Source organism: Phocoena sinus, chromosome 10, assembly GCF_008692025.1.
Source record: "Phocoena sinus isolate mPhoSin1 chromosome 10, mPhoSin1.pri, whole genome shotgun sequence".
NCBI lineage: Eukaryota > Metazoa > Chordata > Mammalia > Artiodactyla > Phocoenidae > Phocoena > Phocoena sinus.
This window is the reverse complement of record NC_045772.1, coordinates 65,570,531-65,594,114: the sequence shown is the minus strand read 5'-3', so window position 1 is coordinate 65,594,114 and position 23,584 is coordinate 65,570,531. Positions and strand designations below refer to the sequence as shown.

The following is a 23,584-nucleotide window of genomic DNA, read 5'->3' as shown; positions in this document are numbered from 1 at the left end:
ATTTTGGTTTTCTCAGGGTATATGCCAAGTAGTGGGATTGCTGGGTCATATGGTAATTCTATTTGTAGTTTTTTAAGGAACCTCCATACTGTTCTCCACAGTGGCTGAACCAATTCACATTCCCACCAGCAGTGCAAGAGTGTCCCCTTTTCTCCACACCCTCTCCAGCATTTATTGTTTCTTGATTTTTTGATGATGGCCATTCTGACTGGTGTGAGATGATATCTCATTGTAGTTTTGATTTGCATTTCTCTAATGATTAATGATGTTGAGCATTCTTTCATGTGTTTGTTGGCATTCTGTATATCTTCTTTGGAGAAATGTCTATTTAGGTCTTCTGCCCATTTTTGGATGGGGTTGTTTGTTTTTTTGTTATTGAGCTGCATGAGCTGCTTGTAAATTTTGGAGATTAATCCTTTGTCAGTTGCTTCATTTGCAAATGTTTTCTCCCATTCTGTGTGTTGTCTTTTTGTTTTGATTATGGTTTCCTTTGCTGTGCAAAAGCTTTTAAGTTTAATTAGGTCCCATTTGTTTATTTTTGCTTTTGTTTCCATTACTCTAGGAGACGGATTCAAAAAACTATTCCTGCAATTTATGTCAAAGAGTGTTCTGCCTATGTTTTCCTCTAGGAGTTTTTTTGGGGTGTTTTTGTTTTGTTTTGCGGTACGCAGGCCTCTCATGTCAAAGAGTGTTCTGCCTATGTTTTCCTCTAGGAATTTTTTGGGGGTTTTTTTGTTTTGTTTTGCGGTACACGGGCCTCTCACTGCTGTGGGCTCTCCCGTTGCAGGGCACAGGCTCCGGACGCGCAGGCTCAGCGGCCATGGCTCACGGGCCTAGCCGCTCCACGGCATGTGGAATCCTCCCGGACCGGGGCACGAACCCGTGTCCCCTGCATCGGCAGGCGGACTCCCAACCACTGCGCCACCAGGGAAGCCCCCTCTAGGAGTTTTATAGTATCTGGTCTTACATTTAGGTCTTTAATCCATTTTGAGTTTATTTTTGTATATGCTGTTAGAGAGTGTTCTAATTTCAATCTTTTACACGTAGCTGTCCAGTTTTCCCAGCACCACTTATTGAAGAGACTGTCCTTTCTCCACTGTATATTCTTGCCTCCTTTGGCATAGATTAATTGACCATAAGTGCATGCATTTATTTCTGGGCTTTCTGTCCTTTGCCATTGATCTATGTGTCTGTTTTTGTACCAGTACCGTACTGGGTTATTTTGTGTGGGTTTTTTTTGGCTGCACCACACAGCATGCAGGATCTTAGTTTCCTGACCAGGGATCAAACCCAGGCCCCTTGCAATGGAAGCACGGAGTCTTAACCTCTGGACTGCCAGGGAAGTCCTGAGTACCATACTGTTTTGATTACTATACCTTGTAGTATAGTATGAAGTCAGGAAGCATGTTTCCTCTAGCTCAATTCTTCTTTCTCCAGATTGTTTTGGCTATTTGGGATCTTCTGTGTTTCCATTCAGATTTTAAAATTGTTTGTTCCAGTTCTGTGAAAATCGCCGTTGATAATTTGATAGGGATTTCATTGTATCTGTAGATTGCCTTGGGTAGTATGGCCATTTTCACAGCAGTGATTCTTCCAATCCAAGAACACGGCATATCTTTCCATCTGTTTGTGTCATCTTCAGTTTCTTACATCAGCGTCCTGTAGTTTTCAGCGTACAAGTCTTTTGCCTCCTTAGGTTGGTTTATTCCTAGGTATTTTATTCTTTTTGATGTGATTGTAAATGGAGTTGTTTCCTTAATTTCTCTTTCTGATAGTTGTGTTAGTGTATAGAAATGCAAGAGATTTCTGTGTTATAATTTTATAACCTGCAACTTTACCAAATTCATTGATGAGCTCTAGTAGTTTTCGGGTGACATCTTTAGGATTTTCTAAATATAGTATCATGTCACCTGCAAACAGTGACAGATTTACTTCTTCCTTTCCAATTTGCATTCCTTTTATTTCTTTTTCTTCTCTGACTGCTGTGGCTAGGGCTTCCAAAACTATGTTAAATAAAAGTGGCGAAAGTGGGCATCCTTGACTTTTTCCTGATCTTAGAGGGAATGCTTTTAGTTTTTCACCACTGAGTATAATGTTAGCTGTGGGTTTGTCATAGATGGCCTTTATTATGTTGAGTACGTTCCCTCTATGCCCACTTTCTGGAGAGTTTTGATCATAAATGGATATTGAATTTTATCAAAAGCTTTCTCTGCATCTACTGAGATGATCATATGGTTTTTATTCTAGCAGAAGTTTTTAGTGTTAATGAAGTATAGGTTATCAATTTTTTCTTTCACAGATTTTGCCTTTGATGTTGTACCTAAAAAAGCATTACCGGGGACTTCCCTGGTGACACAGTGGTTAAGAATCCACCTGCCAATGCAGGGGACACAGGTTTGATCCCTGGTCTGGGAAGATCCCACAGGTCACGGAGCAACTAAGCCTGTGTGCCACAACTGCTGAGCCTGCACTCTAGAGCCTGTGAGCCACAACTACTGAGCCCACGCACTGCAACTGCAGAAGCCCCTGTGCTCTAGGGCCCACGTGCCACAACTACTGAGCCCATGTGCTGCAAGTGCTGAAGCCCACGTGCCTAAAGCCCGTGCTCCATAACAAGAGAAGCCACCACGGTAAGAAGCCGGTGCACCACAACAAAGAGTAGCCCCCGCTCGCCGCAGCTAGAAAAAGCCCACGCGCAGCAACGAAGATCCAATGCAGCCATAAATAAATAAATAAATGTCCTTCTAAAAAAATAAAAATAAAAAATATATATCTCTTCTGTTCCTTTTGCTCCTTCTTCTCCCGGTATTCCCATTATGTATATGTTACACCTTTTGTTGTTGTCCCACAGTACTTGGAATGTTCTGTTTTTCTTAGTCTTTGTTCTCTTTGCCTTTTGGTTTTTCAGGATTCTATCGAACTATCCTCAGGTACAGAGATTCTTTCCTCAACAGTCCAGTCTACTAATAAGCCCATCAAAGGTATTCTTCATTTCTATTACAGTGTTTTTTATCTCTAGCATTTCTTTTTGATTGTTGTATGATCAGGCCACCCAAGATGGCTGTTCTCTTGCTCTCTGTACATCCCTGTTCAACCAGTCCCTGCCTTACCTACACCCTACTCACATGACTGACCTTCCCTCTTAATCATAGAGCCTAATCAGTAAATGTCTGCTACTTGCCCCAGGTTCCAGCAAGTGATTGTTCTGACCTTTAGATCACAATGTCTCCACTATGATAGTTTCACCATCATACTAGTGTTGCCACCATAGAGGGGCAGTGAGGGGCGTGCTGAGGTCAATTCCCTCTATCGCAGGTAACCTCGCTCTCCTCTACCCACCCACCCCCATGGTAGTGAATACTGCTGCCTGCCACCTGCTGCACAGAGCAGGGTGTTGCTCCAGGACCTTGCTTCAGGCATGTAAGACCCCCCTATCCACTAAGCCATTGATGTCTCTGTCCTCGATCCTGGGCTCTTTCCTCAGCCTGCAGGCTGGGCAAGTACGGGGCTTGCAGGCCGGCGGGGTGCAGCCCAGTAATTGTTTCTTAGAACGTCCATCTCTTTGCTTATATTGCCCATCTATTCTTGCATGCTATCTACTTTATCCCTTAAAGCCCTTAGCATATGAATCATAGTTGTTTTAAATCCCTGGTATGATAATTACAACATTCTTGCCTGTGTCTGGTTCTGATTATTTGCTCTATCTCTTCAAATTGTGTTTTTTGCCTTTCGTTATGCAAGCAGATAGGGTAGGGAGTCCCCAGAGAAAGAGAACCAGGCATGGCTTTCTTGACAGAAGAGAAGCCATTTGGGGCCTAAGCCATTCTGTAATCTAAGCCTGGCCACAGTGCTTGCCCTTGAACAGGTCTGAGTATTTAATGATCTTAAGGGAACAAAAGAATGCAGAAACAAAGGACTGTTACCAGGCAAGAGAAGTAACAATAGCAAAGATCAGAAAAAAAAAAAAGATAGCAAAGATCAGTGGTAAAAACTCCCCGTTCTGTTTCAGTAGTAAAGATTAGCCTGGGGGCTTCCCTGGTGGCGCAGTGGTTGAGAGTCCGCCTGCCGATGCAGGGGACGCGGGTTCGTGCCCCGGTCCGGGAAGATCCCACATGCCGCGGAGCGGCTGGGCCGTGAGCCATGACCGCTGAGCCTGCGCGTCCGGAGCCTGTGCTCCGCAACGGGAGAGACCACAGCAGTGAGAGGCCCGCGTAATGCACACAAAAAATAGAAAGATTAGCCTGAAGAGCGCAACCACCACATCAGCTGGAAACTGAGGGGTGATGTCGTTGACCTTTTCTGACCCTCAACTAAAGCTTGGACTCTGTCAGACAGCCCGAGCCCCTCCATGAACATGCATGGGCCCTTAGCTTAACACTTCCCCAGTTTTGCTGTTTGGGGTGACACTGCTTTGGGAAAGATCCCCAGTGTTCTCCTTACTGCGGCTGCAAGTGAGAAATCCTTCTTCCTCCCTATCTTTGGCCTGGTTGTCTTTTGGCTCGACACCCACCAAAAGGGGAGCCCCGTTTTGGGGTAACAGTTTTTTCTTGATAGCCAGACACAACGTACCAGTTAAAGAAAGTGCTGTAAATAGGCCTTTAGTAATGTGGTGGTGAAGTGTGAGGGGAGGGAAGGCATTCTGTAGTCCTCTGTAGGTCTGTCCTTCAGTCAGCCTATGCCACTGTACACAAGTGTTTCTCCCCGCTTGTGCGGAGAGGATGGACGGAAGGGGGCTGGAGTTGGGTAATTTCTCTTCTCCCACTTGGAAGGCTAGAGTTGGGCCTCTCGCTTCCTGTCAGTTAGGCTCTGACAATACCCTGGCAGCTTAGGCTCTGGCGTACTAGCTTCCCCTCAGGGCAGACTTTGTTAAGAAGGACAGAATGCTCTGGAGTATTTCAAAATGGTTTCTTTTCTCACACCTGTGCGGGAAGGCTGAGGGGATTTTTCTCACACGTTTATTACGGGAGCTCCTGGAGGTACATTTCACAGCATTGCGCAGGCGCCCTGTGACTGGGTCCCCTGGCGTCTTTAACGCTCAGAGCCAACTGCACTGAACCTCCAGCAGTTATCAATTACAGTTCAGGTTTTTGAACCACAGCCCCGGTTTCTGTGTCTTCCTACATTCACCTGTCTTTCCAGTCCGAGGGGAGCAGTTTGCCTGTGTTCTCCCCTGTCTTACAGATCCAAGAAGAATCGTTGGTTTTTCACTCTGTTCAGTTTTTACTTGTTGTTAGGATGGAATGGTGACTTCCAGGCTCCTTATATGTGGAACCAGAAGCGGGAAGGGCTCTCCTTCCGCCCTTCACATTACAAGTCCACCAGGTGAATTCTCCACCCGTCTTAGCTAGAGAGACTTAGGTGAGTCAGGAACTTTACCGAGATACCACATCCTCCAGGTCATCCCAAAGAGCCACTAAAGCCAGAAGCATCACTCCCAACCCTGCTCCACAGAAAAGGCTGGGAGACAGACAGTTGAGGGGGGGCCATGTGCAAAGAAGAGACACATTTCAAGTTTTCTGAAATGACTTGAGACTCAAGACTCTACAGCATCGTTCAAGCCTTGCCCTGTGGGACAGCATCTGGTTCCCAATGTGATTAGGGGAGAAATGCATAACTGAGTGAAATAGGGAACCCCAGTCTCCCTGTCTTCCATTCTAAGAGCTTATGCACATTATGGCTGCTGAATTAGACTTAAAATAATTATGTTAGTGACACCAAGCTCTAGGTTCCTTTCTTCTTCTGATGCAAAATCTCCCGCCTGTGAGGGGAACTCTTTTACAAACTATTTGGAATCAAAATACAGCTCTGTAACTGCACGAAGTGTCCACAGTTAGGAAGCTTCTTGTTGCAGTTACCTAGCTGACTACAAAAAATCAGGCCTGGAGGAGTCCACTGCCTCTCCAGCCTACTCACTGCATCAGCCGTTACCCTCTCGCGGACCCTGTTCTGAGAGGATCTCACCCTAGAAAAGACCAAATACCCACCCTTGATCTCCATAGCCTGATTTATTTGAGGCCCCAGTATGGGGGTGATTACAGTTTGCAGAGCTGTGTACCATAACAGCCATTAGGGTAACCTTGAATTTCTCTCGGCCACTCTTCCTAAGAACAATTGAAAACACCTTCACGGTAAGAATGTCATCAGGTTTGCCTTCTCACCAACCCCCAGAAGAGGAAATGGGGCAAACCCCTTCCCTTTGCATTAAAAGGAAACATGAGGCCTGGAGACCTCAAGGACTTATTCAGGGTTCCACCACCCAGCAGGGCAAAGAGCTATTGAGGGTCCCCACCTTCTGTTTCCAAAATGTTGGAGGACAAAGGTGTGACTGTTTCTCTAATTTGTATCTTTTCTCTCTTTTTCATATGGGCATTTCTGGATTGGGGAGTCCCTCGCCGTCTCCTCCATTCCCTGCCCCTCCAGCGCAGAGCAAATAGCGTCTCAGTCCGACAAGAGCTCTTACTGCCCTCATGCCCCTTTCTAGCCCGAAGCTCTATTGGGTAGGAGACACCACGTAGGCTGTGGTGATGTACTTCTTGCCATTTCCGTAGGTTGACTTGTCCCAGGCATAGGTCTGGATGGCCAAGGGATGTCCACCCAGGCTTAACTGGCACCTGTGGGGAAAGATCAGCAAATCATAGGGACCTGCTTCACTCCACGTCCGTCCCCAGGCTGGAAGGATGAAGTTCAGCCGCGCGGAAGGGCTCCACCCTGTCTTAGCCTCTAAGGGAGCTGCCACAGCTTGCTTCAGCCTCTGCCTCTGGCTCCCCACGTGCAGAGGGCCCTCTCAAACTCTGTCTTCTTTTCCGTCTTCATAGAGAATACTGCTTCTCATCTGTCCTACAGGAATATTCTCAAATCCAACTCTAGAGCTGCAACCCCCAGAAATGAAATGTCCGCTTAGGGTTTCAGAAGTGGTTGGGCCCAGAGTCCTCAAATGTTAGAGAAGATGAGGGCCAGTGGTTTCTAACTGTACTCTCTGGGGCTCCAGCGTTCCCCCAAACAGCCTCAGGGGCCAAAAAGAGAGGCTTGCAGCCCCAGGGCAACTCCATTTCTAACTGTTTTGTATATTAAGCTCCTGCATACGATTGCACTTGGAGGAGGGAGGGGATGTGGTTCTGCTGCTGGGATGAAGGTTGGCAGCTACACGACTGATCTGATCAACAGCTTCACGTTCCAAGACAGAAAACCGAGGCCCAGAACAGTGATTTGTCCAAGCCCTCCTGAGCCACCAGGACTTACACTTTGCCTGGCCTGGCGATGAAGCACAGGGAGTAAAGGGCAAATTCAAACTCGGGGCTGCTGCCTATGAAAGTTGAACCCATTTCCTTGTAGCAGCCATCCCAGCTGAACTGCAAGGCCAGCACCCTGGGGTAAGAATCCCCCTGCGGAGAGAAGGGCGGTAAAGGGGGTCTGGTGAGTACCACAGTGCAGAGTCGCACAGAGGGTTGGCTAGGATTTGTCGAGGGCCCGTGGGGGTCTGTGTGAGCTTCCTGGGGAGACTGGATTCTTTAAATCGACAGAAGATGCAGTCTGCCCTGCTAGGGTATCTGAGTCCTGTGCACACCCTCTCCCTGGAGCCGCCAGCTCGCATCTCCCAGAAAGGCCCACAGTCAGCATCCATGTGCCCGGTGCCAGGGGAGCAGGGACGTAACTGTGGCCCTCACGTGCGGAGGAGAAGGACAGCTTTTTGCCCCCAAATTATTTCCAGGCTCAGGCCAGCAAAGGGTTCTTTTTTTTATAAAAATATAAGAAATTTAACTCAGACTAGCCAGACTGAAACTTCAGCTGACACTTTGGAAGCGTCCCGGCTGGCTAAACCCTCTTTCCAGCAAATAGGGAAGTCCTATTCACGATCCCCGTTAGGCTGCCAAGAGGGTCAGGGTGGGAGACAAGTCTGCCTGTTTGGAATTCAGAATGAGGACAGGACGTCTGGGTACTGACGGCGCTTTTCCAGCCCATGGGGTCAGCACTCAGTACTCACAGGCCCGTCACAGATGTGACTGTAATAGTCAACCAGGCCCTTCTTCTCCTGCATGTAGAAGTGGATCCAGTTATGGAAGCCAGTGACCTTGCCTTTTTTGACTTCACCTGTAAGAAACAGATAAGGTGGGTGATCTGGGCCTCCCCTCCGACCTCTTTCCCCACTCCCGTGCCAAGGCTGTACCCCTTCTCCAGTCTCTTATTCCTAGAATGTCCACCCCAACTTCCCGGAGTCCTTCACGCCCCTAACTCTCACCTCAGAACGCTACACACACACACACACACCTCCCATTTCAGCTGAAGCCCTTGGGAGAGTTCCTTCTCCCCACTGACCCTGGGCCATTCTGAGATACTCCTCTAGCCATTTCCCTAGGAGCAAACCAGACTTGGTGGGAGCCTTACGCTGGGGCAATGGGGCCTCCTTAGGAAACAGCTGACCAAGCCCTGGAAGCAGAGGACCATTGAGAGGTAGACAGCCAGGGCCTCAAACACGTCTCTCTTCTTATGTGTGCACCTTGGGAGCCCCGGTGTCCGGGCTTCTTTCTCCCTCTGATACTCCAGAAGAAACTGGCCCTCAAACATGGCCTCTCAGTCCCCTCCCTCTTGGCCAGGGAGCAGACGTGCCCTGCCCTGCAAGCTGGCTCGACTACTGATTCATCGGTGCTGATGCTGCCCTGTGCCTGAGGGAAGCATCTCTCTTCATCCCTCCAACTCTTTCTTCCCAAGCAGAGTAATCCCACCTGAGAAGACATGTTCAAAGCCACCTGAGTGCCCCTCTTCTTTGCCTCTTGAATACAGCCCAAACCACATGTTTTTCAAGTCGTCGACGAACTCCTGTTCTGTGCTGTAGCGGTCTGGGGAGAGGAACGCAGAGGACTGAGGAGAGGGGAAGGCAGGGCCTTCCTGGAAAGCAAGGAAGGGCCACCTGCTCCAGCGTGACAAGAGACGGGTGGGTTCAGCCTACATAGTCAGTTGTTCGCTCAGCAGTTATCTATGCCATAGATTCTATGGGGTGCCTGTTTTGTGCCAGGCCCAGATCTAAAGGCTGAGGATTCATCAGGGAATCACAAGGACAAGATTCCTGTCTTTATAGTTTATATTCCAGTGGAGGAGACAGATAATAAACAAACAATAAACGGTATGATTTCAGATAAGTGCTATGAAGAAAATAAAGCAGATTATCCCATGATGCCTGGAGGTGGGGTTCGGGTGGGAGCTTTTCTAGAAAGGCCTCTCTGAGAAGGTAGCACTGATCAGAGACCTGAAGGGTAAGGAGTCAGCCATGCAAAGACCTGGGGGAAAGAGCCTTCCACGTAGAAGGAACAGCAAGTGCAAAGGCTCCAGGACACCTTGGCGTTTTAGAGAGCTGAGGGCCCATGTAGCTGGAGCAGAGCCAGCAGGAGGGGAGAGTGGTAGGAGAGGAGGTCTGAGAGGCAGGCAGCTGCCAGCCCATGCAAAGAAGGTTGGAGCTCAGTCAAACCTTAATAATAAGAAAAATAGTTTAGATTCACTGAGTTTGTTCTGTGTACCTGGCACTGTTTGAGTGCTTTCAATCCTCACGTTGATTCTTCATGTCAGGTTGTTACCAGGCGTTCCTGGTGGAGGAAATGGAGGTGGGGAGTGGGGAGGTAAAGAGAAGAATCAAATATAACCCCTGGGCTTTGGGCCTGAGCAACTGGATAAAGTATGGGGTCATTTATGAGATGGGGAAGATGAGGAAGGAGCAGGTCTGGAGGAAGAGGTGGGAACCGTGAGTTCTCTTTACACTAAGTTCTGAGTAGATGCCAGTTAGACAGGCAGGGAAATGTCAGGGCTGGGGATCTGAATTAGGGAGCTATCAACTGTCAACAGTTCACTGCCCAGAATTGTGTGTAGAGGACACTAAAGAGATACCAGGCATATTCCCTCCTTTCAAGGACTTAGAACACAGTTGGGTGGTCCAGTGGTTAAGAATCCGTCTTCCAGTGCAGGGGATGGGGGTTCGATCCCCGGTCAGGGAACTAAGATCCCACATGCCGAGGGGCAACTACTGAGCCTGCGTGCCACAACTAGAGAGCCCACGCACCGCAACGACTGAGCCCACACGCCACAACTAGAGAGAAGCCCGCGCACCTCAACGAAGAGCCCACGTGCCACAACTAAGACCCCACGCAGCCGAAAATAAAAATAAAATACAACAAATAAACATTTTTTTAAAACCACACAGTTGGAAAACAAGACTAAGAACACACGATATAACAGAGAACGCCTTCACAATCTGAATGGCTATAGCTTACCGGGTGCCAGGCTTTCCACTGAGTGTTTTATATGCATGAATCCCCCAAGACCGCATTGCACAGACAAGGCTCAGTTGGGGCCTGAGGGTCAAACGGCCCAGGATCACTTGCGTCATTAGCAAGTGAAACCAAGTCCCTCTGGCCCAAGGCTATTTTAGGACACACTCCAAACCCTTGACCTCTGAAGAGACTCTGAAAGCCAGCCGTGAGCTGCAGCTTCATAAATGAGGTGGAATGTGAGCTAGAACTTTAAGGATTAAGTGGGATTTGGACAGGGAGAGAGGCGAAGACCGGGTGGGTCGTGGAACAGCCTGGACTAGGGCTCAGTCTTGACCTCCAAGATCCTCTCCTGTGTTTACTACAAGGAGAACACCAGGGGGCAGTGCAGGATCGCGCCCTCTTCACAGGGCTTGCTTGTGTGTCACCGGCTTTACCTAAAAACAGTGTTACTAACTCTTAATGGGGCCACCGGAGGATGGAATGCAACGGCTCCGAGCGGAGGCGATCCCACGGCCAGCAAGGGATGACCAGGACGGAGCCACCCCCAGGCAAGGCCCAGCTGCCCGGAGTTCAGGAAAGGAATCTGGAGGACACTAACAAACACACCGCGTGCCAAGAAGTCCTGCGGCCCAAACCTTTTTTGGTCTGATTCACATGTATCTGTATCTGGAGTCTCTCCAACCAGAACCCTTCCCAGTATAACGTCCCCCTCTGAACCTTTGTTGATTTTCTGTTGCTGTGTCCCCAGCAAAAATGTGGAATGGGCCGGCCTCCTTCCTGGACGTAGTGCCCAGTGAGGGAGCAGGGGCAGGGACCCTACGTGACTGCAAAGTGGTGCTGAGTCCGGGATCAGCTCAGGTGGCAGAGGAATACCCTGGGGGCTGACAGGGAGCTGGGGGACTCACGGCCTGCGGAGAACCCTGAGGCTGAAGCAGCAAGTGGGGGGCAAACCAGGCTGCTAAGATTAGGTCAAAAGATGGGTTGACTTTGAAGCCGGACAGAGGATTTTTCAGCTCCTGCGTGGGTCTGTGGTCTCTTCTAGGCCCCTGTCTGTCCCCTCCCAGAGGTACACTGGCCTCCACCTAGTCCCCACCTGCTCTCTTAACCTGCCCGCCGTGGAGCCCCCAGGGGTGCCTGGCCCGCTGTGGGCACACCGCGACCTCAGCAGGGCCTCCCTCTCTCTCGGGGCCTGGGGGAGGCCTCACGGCCTCACTCACTCTGCTGGTGGAGGAAGCCGTAGAGTTCCTTCATGACGGCCGTCTTCATAACCTCGCTGAGGAAGGTGTCCTGCTCAGCCAGCTGCTGGGCTGTGAAGTGCTCCCCGCGGCCCGCGGCCCGCTGGTAGTTGTCGAGGAGGTTGATGAAGGCGGCGTAGGTCGGCTTGGAGAAGAGCTTCTCATTGACATACGTGAAGAGCCTGGGGCAGGTAGAGGGAGGCCCAGTGAGAGGCCTGCACGCAGAGCAGAAACCCCTCCAGAACTTCCAGGTGCAGGGGCAGGCATGAGAGGGTTGGGTTCAGAGGCAGAGTGGGGACTTCACACACTCTTGGGGACAGTGCATGAGGTCCCTCTTTTCTTCCACTTCATCTCTTGGAAGGTCAGTTCTATTCTCAGCCCAGCCAATCCCAGAAACCCTCCCAAATGGATCCCCACAGGTCCTCAAATGGCTTTATCTGTCTCTGGAGACCCATTTTTTCCCTCTCCCTTTGGTCCTGCCTGCCTTGAGGAGAAAAGAGCTGAGGCACCAAAGCGAGCAAGGCTGGGGGAGAGACTGCAGGAAGAGGCTTGAAGGGAACTCACGGCTCTGGGCAGCGGTCTACTTGGTCTCTGGCCTCCGAGGGCGAGATGCACTTTTGGCTATTGAGAACAATGTCTTCCTTCTGGGCTTTGTTGGTATCTGCCCTATAGATCTTCTCAGAGATGCTCTGCGGTTCCCCCTTGGTTATGGCATCGCTGATGTGGGAGAAGCCCTCTGGGAGGAATTGGGGGAGGGGTATTTCAGAGCCTGAGGGAGGCCAGGGGGCAAGCAGCTGTCTGTGTGCATCCCCCCTCCTGGGCACCTTCCAGAAGCCAGCAGCGGGGGAGAGGGGCTGCAATCAGGCGCCCTAGTGATTGTAGGGCAGGGGGCTAGCGGCCTAAAGGATCCTTAAGTTCAGCACACGGCCTTGCCCACAGAATGTCCATGAAATATCCACACTGCCCCCTGCCCCTAGGAAATTTCTCATACTTTGGCACGCATCAGAATTGTCTGGAGGGCTTGTGGAAACAGATTGGTGGGCCCCTCCTCCAGAGTTTCTGATTCAATGGGTCCGGGGTGAGCCCTAGAGTTTCCATTTCTAATAAATTCCCAGGTGATGCTCATGGAACTGGTCCAGGGACCACACTGGGAGAGCTATTGCTCTAGAGAGTTCCTCTGCCTCTGGGGCTATGCTAAAGGGAGCAGGAGACTGACCATGGCCACACAGGCTCTCGAAATCCTCGCAGCAGTTTCCGAACTTTGGGCAGCGGGCGTTGCAGTGGCATAGGTGGTGCTTGTCAAAGGCTTCCAGGCAGCGGCCCCGGCAGGAGTTGGGTGCCAAGTACAAGTCTGAGAGGACAGAGGGGAGGTGTGTCCTGGGCTGACCTCTAGGGGTCACTCCCCGCAGCGGCCAGGCCGTGCCCACTGCATGAACCCCACCCCCCCCCCGCCCCCCCCAGCCTTGCTTTCCTGATGCTTCCTATTAAAGAACTCCAGGGAAGGAAAACAAACGAGCCTAATTGGTGCACACCCTTCACAGTCAGGAAGTCCTTTCTGGTGCCGAACTCTACTTTCTGGCCTGTTGTTTTTATAATCTTCCCTCTCTAAAAATAAAATCTCTTCCCCTTCCCTGTCCCTCTCAGCAGGCCTCGGACTCTTTCCTGCCTACCCCCCAGGTCACTGAGGCCCTGGGGTTTCCTCCCTCCCAGACCCCAAGAGTCCAGCGAGCTGCTCTCACCACCTCTAGGTGCTGGATTTGGGGTCCCATCTGGCTTTGGCCTGGGCCTGTGGCTGCCCCCTCCTCGTCATCCTCTCACGTCCCTCATCTTTACCCCGAAGGCCCCCCTCTGGGGAGGCAGACTCACCGCTAGCCGGGGCCCCCTCCATCTCTTCTTCCAGCTCCAGGAATGGCTCTGGCTCCTTGAGGTCCTCATCAGCTGTAGGTCAGAGAAGTGAAGTCACCAAACATCCCCGAGGGGCCCCTCTTCTTTATCACTGATTCTCAGTCCTCCCAGCTTCGGGAACAAGCATGTGCAGTGGAAGAAAATACAAAACAGGGGCGAGGGTACTTTGAACAAGTACCAGGTGAAGGAGCAGAAAATCTGAAAATGTGAGACAGGGGGATTGAAAACTGTTCACAGAAGTGAAGGAACATCCCCAGGCGACAACCCTCCTCACCATTCACCCTTCTGGTACCCAGTGTGCTCGTCTGTAGAAAGGCGAGGTGGTGGGCAGGAGGTGGTCTCTTCTGGGCTGAAAACTCTGAGGTTGGGATGACTTTTATTTAATGTAAATTGATAGATGGATAGGCTTGAACTCTCCAAATGACAAGACCCTCACTTAGGAAACATTGCTTACCTGTAATAACTCCCAGAGTCAAGGGTGAACTCCTCCCAGGCCTCATGGAATAAGAACTGTTTCCTGAGATACCAGATGCCCTTCTTCCTTCGCAATTACACTTGGCAATGGCCACAAAGGCTGCATTTGGGAATTAGGCGCATTCAGAAAAGCACATGCCTATTGCTGGCCCATTCCCTTGCCTGCAAGCTGAGTAACTGCAACCTTGGCTCTGGGCAGAGCAGGGTGGAGCGGGCCTGGGGAGGAAGACGAGGGAATGAATGCTGCTGGGGACTCTGAGCTTCTCTCTCATCACGGAGGGGAATAAATTCTACCCCTACACCACTCCCCCCAAAACCCAGCACTATTACAAAGTGCTTCAGAATCTGTCAGCGCGGTCGTCAGATAGTATCTTGTTCTTACCATCAGAACCTTGGGGCAGGTTATTCATTCAGTCAAAAAACTTCTCCTGATCACTTGCTTTCTGCCAGGCTGTTTTTTGTTTGTTTGTTTGTTTTTTCAGGCTGTGTTTTAAGTGCTGACAATCCACAGGGTTCTTAACTCAGCCACCGTTTATGCTAAATAGACCTTTGTGAGCTGACCTAGAGTCTCAACCACCATTGATAATATTTTTTCTGTGGGAAAAGGATTCTGAGTCGCACATCAGAGACAGTGATGAAATGGCTGCTAGGCTGAGTATCGTCTCTATCTTGAAATGCCAGCCTGATTGTCCAAGGTGCACAGGCCTCCCTGTGTCTGCTACATGGGGCACAGGGCAGCAGAAAGGGGTCGGCTCGTAGAAAAGAAACTTATGGTTACCAAGGGGGAAGGGGAGAAGGGATAAATTGGGAGATTGGGATTGACATATACAACCACTATATATAAAATAGATAACTATCAATAATAAGAACCTCCTGTATAGCACAGGGAACTCTACTCAATACTCTGTAATGACCTATAGGGGAATAGAATCTAAAAAAGAGTGGATGTATGTATATGTATAACTGATTCACTTTACTGTACAGCAGAAACCAACACAACATTGTAAATCAACTATACTCCAATAAAAAATAATTTAAAAAAAAAAAGAAGGGGGGTTGGCTCTGATTCTGGCACTGAGTGAGCTCTGGGCCTGGGTTTCCCTGCCTGGGTCTGATGAGCAGAGCTGCTAGAATGTGTGGTGTTTTTTTGTGTAAATTGACTCAGCATTCTCTTGGGTGGAAGTAGCTCTGAGGGCACATCGCTGGGCCAGCAGAAACCACTCTTGCGCAAATTAGGAAAAGGTACGCCTTTCTCAGCAGACACAGCTCTTCACCAAGACACATGGCTTAGCGAGAAGGATACAAATTCAACTTTGGTCCAACTCACCTTCTCAACCAGGGGCCCTTGTGCAGTGCACAACCTGCACAACCACACGCAGTGGTCTTGCTGGCCATTACCTACCATGGGACACAGGGTTTGACGGTGAACTTAGCAAGGCTTCATGTCACAAAGCAGAAGACCATTTATCTGGGAGTCTAAAATATTGGAAGCATCCAAACAAGGGAATTATTCAAAGTGAGTTTTTCAAATTTTAAACTGTGTAGTTGGGGTAGCAGAAGAACAACTGGCTTTTGAGGGCGATGCATGTCCCATTTAACCTCTGGCCTGGGAATGACAGGTCAGAGATGTGCAACCACTCAGTCCACTCACGATAGGAAGAGTGGTATGAATTGTCAGTTACTGATGCCATGCGGTCTTCCTGGTGGCATGCAAGTTGGGAAAGAAAGTTCACTACCACTTTTTTACTTTTGAAAATGATAATTGGTAATGTAATACATGCTAAAATGATATTTTCATTCTTTTGCTTTTTTTGGGAATTACTTAAATTTTCCAGATATTATTAATCCTGGTAGTTCAGACAGATATTCCAGGTAAACGACATCTACTTTATTTTAAGTTGGGGTTTTATGTTGGAGACATCCTAGAATACCCAGGACAAGTGGTGGCCAAAGCCCTGACCCCCGCTCTGCTCTGGTTTGGGCCCTTTGAGCCCCCAGTCATCAGTCTGGAACCCTGCTCTGGACTGCTAGATGCCCCAGCCAGCAGCCCTTCAGGCAGGCTAGATACGGTCATGGCCTGGCCTGCCATGCCTCCTAGACCCTTCATCCCACAAGGAACCTCACCTGTACACAGGCGCTCATAGTCTTCACAGCAATCCCCGTGCCGGGGACACCGGCGGTCACACTGGCAAGCAGCATCCCGGTCAAATTTCTCATTACAGCGAGACGCGCATGACTCCATTTGGCCTACGGGCAGTAAAGGTCACGAACTTAGCTCTATGGGGATCCTACTCTCCTCATCAAGGCACCCTCTGCAGAAGGGTTCACAGACAGGGGCAGGAGCCCCACCTTGCAGGGAAGGTCATTGCTAGCTGCCGGGGAGAGGTACACGCACAGCCTCCCATACACAACATAAGCCTCGTCCCCACCACCCACCACCTGCCACCCACTGACTAATAATAGAGACCAGGATCACAGAGTCAGGTGCCAATCGGGGCTAGACCTGTAACACAAATGAGTCAAGAAGCCGGAAGGCAGTAGAAAGAGGTGGGGACGGTGACAAACTTGGGAACAATGCCCTGCCTGAAACTGGCAGCCACTAGCAGCTCCAGCCAATTGTTGCCATGTTGAGATGCAGGCTCAGCGTTGCCAGAGCCTCCAGTTTTTCAAAAGAAGGCTTCATTTCTATGTGAACTTTTCCAACTTTAAAAAATTCAGACAGACCGAAGAAAGAGGTCTGTGGGCTGGGCACGGCCCAGAGGCCACCATTCACCTGTCACATAGAGGCTGGTGAGTCACCTTCGCTCCAGTGATCCCACCTGCCTTCTCCCCTCTGACCTCTGCCTCTCATCCTGTCCCTTTGACGTCTTCTGCTTCTCTGTTCTTCCCTCCCCTTTGTTTGGTCTCCTCTGCACCCTCTTCCCCGCCGGTGTCACGTCTTTCTGTCTCTTCTAGTTTGGATTAGTTTAGCTCAGGGTGGGGAATGAGGTGGGTTTGGGTGAGAATTGGACTTTGGAATAAGATCTGTTATGTAACCACAGACCACATCCCTTACTCCAGCCAAATGGCTTGCAGAAGCCAGCTTTTGGTCACAAGGGGCATAAGACAAGAAATTTTGAAAGAAATGGTACAAACCCACCAAGCACTCCTAAAAAAACAAGCCCGCCACAGCAAAGACAGTGGAGGGGGTAGCTGGCTGGGCGCTCTTTCCTTTCACTCTGGGCTTTAAGGGTGATAACAGAGCCTTTGTTTCCATTTGAGGTTCCTGAGGTTTGGATTTAGTGGGTACTGGGTTTAGGGTCAGGCTGTGGGTTATGGAGAATGTCAAGATCAGAGTCCGAGTCACAGTTAACACTGGAATTTGTATGAATGAAGAAACTGAAACCTAACTGGGGCCCAGGTTGGGGTGGGTTAGGTTTAGATTAAGAGCTAAAGTTAGGATTTGGGCTTGAGTTAATTATTGGTAAAATAACAATTTTGTGTTGCTGTTCGGGTAAGGAAAGGGAATAGGTTTAAAACTGCAGGGTTGAGGAACGTGTCAAGACTAGGAGAGGAGAAATAATCCCAATTTTGCCTTAGCTTAGATTTGGGGTTTGGTCCTGGTTGTGATTCCACACAGGTGTAGCATCGAAATTTAGCCTGGATTGGGGTGGAGGTGGAGAAGAGAGATATGGGTTTAGTCACTGGTTTGCATTCTGGGATTAGGGTTTATACTGTGCTAATGAGGGTGGCACAACAGAGAGACAAAGAACCCGGACTCTGGCACCAAACTGCTCGAGGCCAGGATTCTGGTTCTTCTGCTTTCTAGCTATGTGATCTTGGGCAAGTCATTTGACCTTCTTTGCCTCAGTTTCCTTCTCTGTAAAAGTGTGATAATAATGGAGCCCATCTCATAGTCTATTCATAAGAATTAAATGAGCTCATTTTTGTAAAGCACTTAGGACACCGCATGACACATAGTAGCACCACTTAGATGTTAGATAAACAAACAGTCAGTATTTCATGCCCATCTTCCAGGTGGCAAGTGTCCAGACTGGCTGGGGCAGTCTTCCCTGTCTACCTACTCAATCTAGCTGACTCCCTCCCTGGGTTTCAACTGGGCCATTGCTTGGGCTGGGGTGTCAGCGCATTTATGTTGCTGACAGTTTCTAGCTGACATTTCCGCTGTGAGTCTGTGTTCTTTACATCAAAGAGGCGTCACGATGAACCCAGGTCCTGAGGCAACTTCACACTGTGTAAAGGGCTTCCAACGTGGCCAGAAAGGCAGATCCAGTGGATTGTCCCTAAAATAGACCAGGCCCAAGTCCACTTGTCCCTCCAAGCCTAGGGGAACTCCCCCTGAATCTTAAATGATGCTCCCTTGGTGCAACCCAAATGCAAAGACCTTAAGGCGAAGTTTTCAGCCCAGGAGGAAGGCTGTGTCAGCTGCCTGCTCAGTCAGCCTGGCAGTACACCCAGAATCCAAAGGGAGAGAATTCAGACAAATCAGGGCAATGCTTTTAATGGGCCAGATCAGCAGAGTCCAAGGAAGGAATTCACCTCATTCCAGCAGCTGGCACCAGTCGAGAAGGGCTGCAAGTCAATAGTCAGCTCTGTAGAGCTCAAGAGGACACCGCCCCACTGGCCCTGGCTGAGTGGACTTTTTCATCCCTGTTCAAGAACTTTGTCCCCAGTAGGAGCCCCAGGCCAGGGATCCTTCACACTTCCCTGTACACCTCACCATGTGCTTCAAGAAGACCTTGGGACTTGAGGGGGGAGGTTAGGAGTGGGAGGGACTTCTCCTCATAGGTACCTCCCCGGGCTTCTCTGGGGACACTCAGGTGAGTGTCAGAGTGTCACCCTGACTACTCACTCCAGCCATCCCACCCGGTACCTCCTGTTCATACAAACTGTGTGCGCCTCGCTCACTCGCCAGGCGCCTGAATCACCGCTCCAGTAATCCTCTACCCCATCTCTCTGACTCTCTTTCTGCCTTACTCCATTTTGGCCTTTCTTCTCTTGGACAGAGGTACGCTCTCCATTCCCCGGGAAGAGCTTGTCACCAGCCCCCATCCCTACACGAAATGCTAAATGTCTCCGCTCACTCCAACACTTCAGTATGCCTCAACACCCAGTCCCTAACCACACTGCCCACCAAGAAACTTGGTCCCAAACCTGGGTGTCCCTATATGCCAGCCCTCAGCCCCTCTGATGGTTGGGGACTCCTACATCTGTGCTTCTCTGGGGGTCTCAGAGGCTGTTTCCGTGGACACCTAGCCAACCAAGTAGACACTTCCAGGACCAGACTCCCGCTTCAATTCACTTGAAACAACCAGGGACCTAAGATTGGCTCCCATGCTATTCATACTCTTGCATCTAAGTTCTGAGATGTTGGCATAGGACAGACAAGAACCGAGCCTCTTCCTCCCACTTTAGGAAAGAAGGAGGCATCACCCACTGGACCCTCTCTTCCCCATCAGTCCCACAGCAGGATCAGACCACCAGCCCCAGGGGCAAGGGCTCCATCTGCCCTTCTGAAGCCACCTTGGCCTCTGCCCTCAGGGATGGCCCCCAAGGATCAAATGTCTCCAGTTGCTCTCCTCTCCTGAGACTGGAATGCCTCAACCCCACACCACTCCTTCACAGTAAGCTAGAGGCTCTCGCACCCTCCCTCACTCCCTACCGAGAGCTCTGCACCACCCCGGGCCCACCTCTCTGCCATGTGTGCTGGAGAGGGGGTACACGATCCCATCCAGCGTGGGAGGCCTGGGAATGGCTTTCCCCTCCAAACGTTTTCCATTTAGGAATCCTGTTAGGGGTGTCCTTATCCACAACCTGACTGGAAATGATTCCAAGAGTAAATTTTATGTTTATATAAATTATTTTATATAAATAAATACTTGTTATATTACTAGAATTAATATGTTCTAAATATACTTATAAATATTATAAATGATTTTATATGTATTTATCTTTATAATCATAATCAAAGACCCAATTTACTGAGATCTCACTCCACGTAGGGGGCTTCTTGTACGTTATCTTATTTCACCCTTACGACAGTCCTATGTAGGAAAAACCTGAGTGGGATCCTTTCTCCTTGGACAGAGGATTCCCCCCACATCCCTCAGCCCAGCCCCCTCCCTTGGCACTCTCCCTACTCACCCAGTAACCACTAATGAACACATCAGCGTCCGCTCTGCAGCTGCTGAACAGGGAAGTGTTCCCATCCTTAGCCACGGGTCCTATCCCTGCATCGCTAGTACCTGGGGGCCAGGACCCTTCTCTGCTGTAGGTCCTCTAACACGGGACAAGACTGATTCCTCTGACCACATGACCTGCCTCCTGGTCAGGGGCTCTTCCAGTTTCCCCGGACCCTGCCCTCCTCCTAAGCCTTTACCCAGGGAAAGGTCCCACGCAGACAACTCACCTACCCCCAGGTAGCAGAGGAAGTGACCAAGGGCGACCAGGCCACTCAAAGCCAGTCGGCCACAGCCCAGCTTTACCCTATGGTGGCCCCAGAAAACAAAACCTTGGTGAGATCAAAAGTCAGGTTGGACTAAGGGATGCTTGGGGCTCATCTTCCAAGTCGTCAAGAAGGAGCTTCCGTGACATCGGCCCACCAGCTCTGCAGCTCCCTTCACACAACCCAATCCACTTCAGAGGCAACTCCTGCCTCAGACCAGGCTTGGTCTAAGGTGTCCGTGGCTTTAGGACAGAGCTGGCTCTCTCTCTTCTCACTACCCTCACACTCTCCCAAGTACCCCAACTCTTGGCAGGACTCCTGTCATCCCCACCAGTAGTGACTTACCAGCCCAGGCCAGGCCGCAGAGCACGGCCACTATCAGGGGAACACAGGCCTTCATGGTGTCCAGTTGGAGGCCAAAAGGGGATTGGCTGTTGGACTTTCACTAAAGTCAACGTGAATATCACAGCTCCCAAATGAGCCTTGTTGCCCAGGCTGATCCTTTTAAAGATATCAGAACTTGTGGATCTGGTGCCTCCAGATCCTTCCAGGTGGAAGGAGGTGGAGAGTGCGTAAGCCCAACAGCTGTTTGAAGCCAGAGGCAAGGGAACTAAGCAGGCAGGCAATGCCAGATGTTTAGAACAAGGAGTGCTAGCTGTTTGTAGCTAGAAAATAGGTCATGCAAGCAGGCACAGCAACTTGGGTCTAGTGTGGGGGGGAGCACTCATGAGCTCATCTTTGGGTGATGCCTTTCAAACATCCACCTACCTGCAAGCCAGGGTCTTGACCTTCCAAGGGCCTCAACTGGCTCCGTATTTGAACTCCAGGTGCTCAGCATGAGGGACACAGTAAGAGGGTTATTATGTGTTAGACAAACAGGAAGTGCTTCAACAAGCTTTGGGGTACCAGAAGGAGCGATCTAGGAGGCATAGGTCAGAAACAAGTGCTGTTCTTACTACATCAAGCCACACGTAGCCACAACACCCTTGAAATGTCACGCAAATGGGCCTTTACCTCTTACTGAGTCAGCATCTCAGGTTTTACCTCTTTCAGGTTCTCCCAGGCTCCAGGCTTATGAGGCCTCTTAAAGGCAGCCAAAGGACCATCATTTCTCTCCTCCATTCATCCCTCTCACACTCCTCTCCCCCAGGGACCCCTCCCCAGAGAGGGACAAGGCTCTCAGGGCTCCCATCTTCCCAGGTCTGGGAGCAGAGATGCAGCAACGTAGGGCTGCCAAGTTTTCCCTCCTAATGAAGGTAAAATGTTCTAAGTAAAATGCCCTTTCCAGAAAGAGCACTGCATGGAGATTCTCAGGCCTCTCAAAAAGGAAGTCTCATAGAAAAAGGCAAAACTGATGAACAATTGAGACCACGCTGCAGTAATTTTTCCTGGGGTGGAGTCGGGGTGAGCACATCCTCCATCCTTCTTTAACAGTGGAACTTTCTTCCTCTCTCCCGTCTTCGGTTTTCCCATCTTTGAAACGATGGGGTTGGAGCTAATGATCCCTTCCAAGTTCTCAGATTTTCATTTTCAGGCCCCCCAGGGTGCACAGCTGCAAGGTGGGGCAGTCCCCACCTTGCAAGGGACTCACACCACCAGCACAATTGCCTCGCCATTTTCTCCAGGAAGGAAGCCCGCTTAAAGGGAGTGGGAGCCCTTTGTTTGCATAAGTGCCATTTGCACAACCGGAAAGCAGAGGTTGAGCCACTGCCAGCCAGAATCCTCACCCTCCCTGGACTTGGAGCACGGGGACATATCCTGGACCCCAGGTAGTTTAGGGAATAAAGGAGAGTGTCCCTGGCCGGGCAGGAAACAATGGTGCCTCAGAGTTTGGGATTGGAAGGTCTGTCCCTTCCAGGGTGGGACCCTGGGTGAGGCCAAACCTATCAGGGTGGGAGTGGGGTCTGGCCACGGTTGCCCTGGTGTCCAGCTGAACCGACTGCGGGATGGAGTTTCAAGGGTGGGAGCGCTTCCCTCCATCAGGGGAGTTTTAGGTCAGGAGCAAGGCTGGGAGCTGGGGAGACAGTTGAAACTGACCCCACAGAGCCAGATGGGCCATCTGAGGACCGAAGTGTCCTGGATGGGGTCCTCCAACAAGAACCAGAAGGTTGACCTTCACCATGACCGCCAGCACTGACTGAACACGTACCACGTGTCACCCACGAAGAGCTTCCTACGTGCTATCCCGTCCACGCTCACTGCAACCCTTTATAGGTACTATCGTTACCATCATTTTACAGGTGAGGAAACTGAGACACAGAAAGGTTGGGAGATGTGCCTCAAACAACAACCTTCAAAACTCATCAACAACCACTTAATTATGTCTGGGTTGCTATGCAAAGTGGTCTGGAATCAGATGCATCGGAATTAAAGGGACCTCCGTGGTCACCTGGCTCCACTTCTCAAATGAAGTTGCAATGCCCTAAACAACACTACGTCGTCACTCTGCCTCCACGGGAGGGCCTCTGGTGTTGAGGGATCACGGGGCTGCTCATCCCCCCTTCCCAGATCAGATTCCCAAACCCCAAACCCCGAGACATGCTGACATGGACAAAAGTCGACAGGACAGTAGGAAAAATCCATTTGGCCAATACGGGAGCACACATCCACACATTCATGCAAAGATGCCTCATAAACTTCGATGCGCATACGTATGTACACAGAGACAGACACAGTGAACTGTATTTCAGACAGCTTTCTTTTCCTGGGCAGACAATGCCGTTGCCCCTTTTTCCAAGTTCTCCCCCAGTTAGGTCCCCCTGTCAGCTTTCCACCCTTGATGGAAAGCTCTACTTCCCAAGGAGCCACCGTGGGGGCCAGCCAGCAAGGTGGGAATCCCAGGAGGCTGGGGCCCTGAGACCCGGGTGGGGAGAAATTGGCAACAGGTGCTTGTGGGTAGTATACCCACAACGAGGACACCAACGGAGGCGGCTGCTCCACATGAGGAAGGGAGGGGAGGCTGCAGCTCTGGCCTCTGCCAAGGTTTGGAGGGTGGAGAGGGTTGCAGCTGCCTGGGCAAGAATCTAGGAGGCTGTCAGCCGTCAGTGGCGTGAGGAGTGGGGATTCCAGCAGCAAATATTTACTGGTGCTCACTTTGTGACTGGTGCTCTGCTGACGCTGGACTGGCAGGGTTCAGGCTGGGCTAGAAAACTGTTCTTGGAACCCACTGGTTTCTGGTGGGATAGAGGACAGAGAAGCCCCAGCGTTAGGCCGCTGTTTGAAGTAGATCACACTCACCTCTGGGCTTCCAAGAGGGTCAGGGGTCTGTG

General features: G+C 50.4%; 1 protein-coding gene across 1 annotated transcript; it reads right to left on the bottom strand.

Moving 5' to 3' along the window:
- Positions 1-5,505: 5,505 nt before the first annotated feature.
- On the bottom strand, positions 5,506-20,781 carry ENDOU (endonuclease, poly(U) specific). Its single transcript, XM_032646277.1, has 10 exons — positions 20,661-20,781; positions 15,995-16,117; positions 13,358-13,429; positions 12,708-12,842; positions 12,056-12,227; positions 11,474-11,673; positions 8,721-8,834; positions 7,982-8,088; positions 7,240-7,382; positions 5,506-6,611 (listed from the first exon to the last, which is right to left on the bottom strand). The coding sequence occupies exons 1-10, from the start codon at positions 20,713-20,715 to the stop codon at positions 6,491-6,493; spliced, it is 1,242 nt and encodes a 413-aa protein (XP_032502168.1). The 5' UTR covers positions 20,716-20,781; the 3' UTR covers positions 5,506-6,490.
- Positions 20,782-23,584: the final 2,803 nt, after the last annotated feature.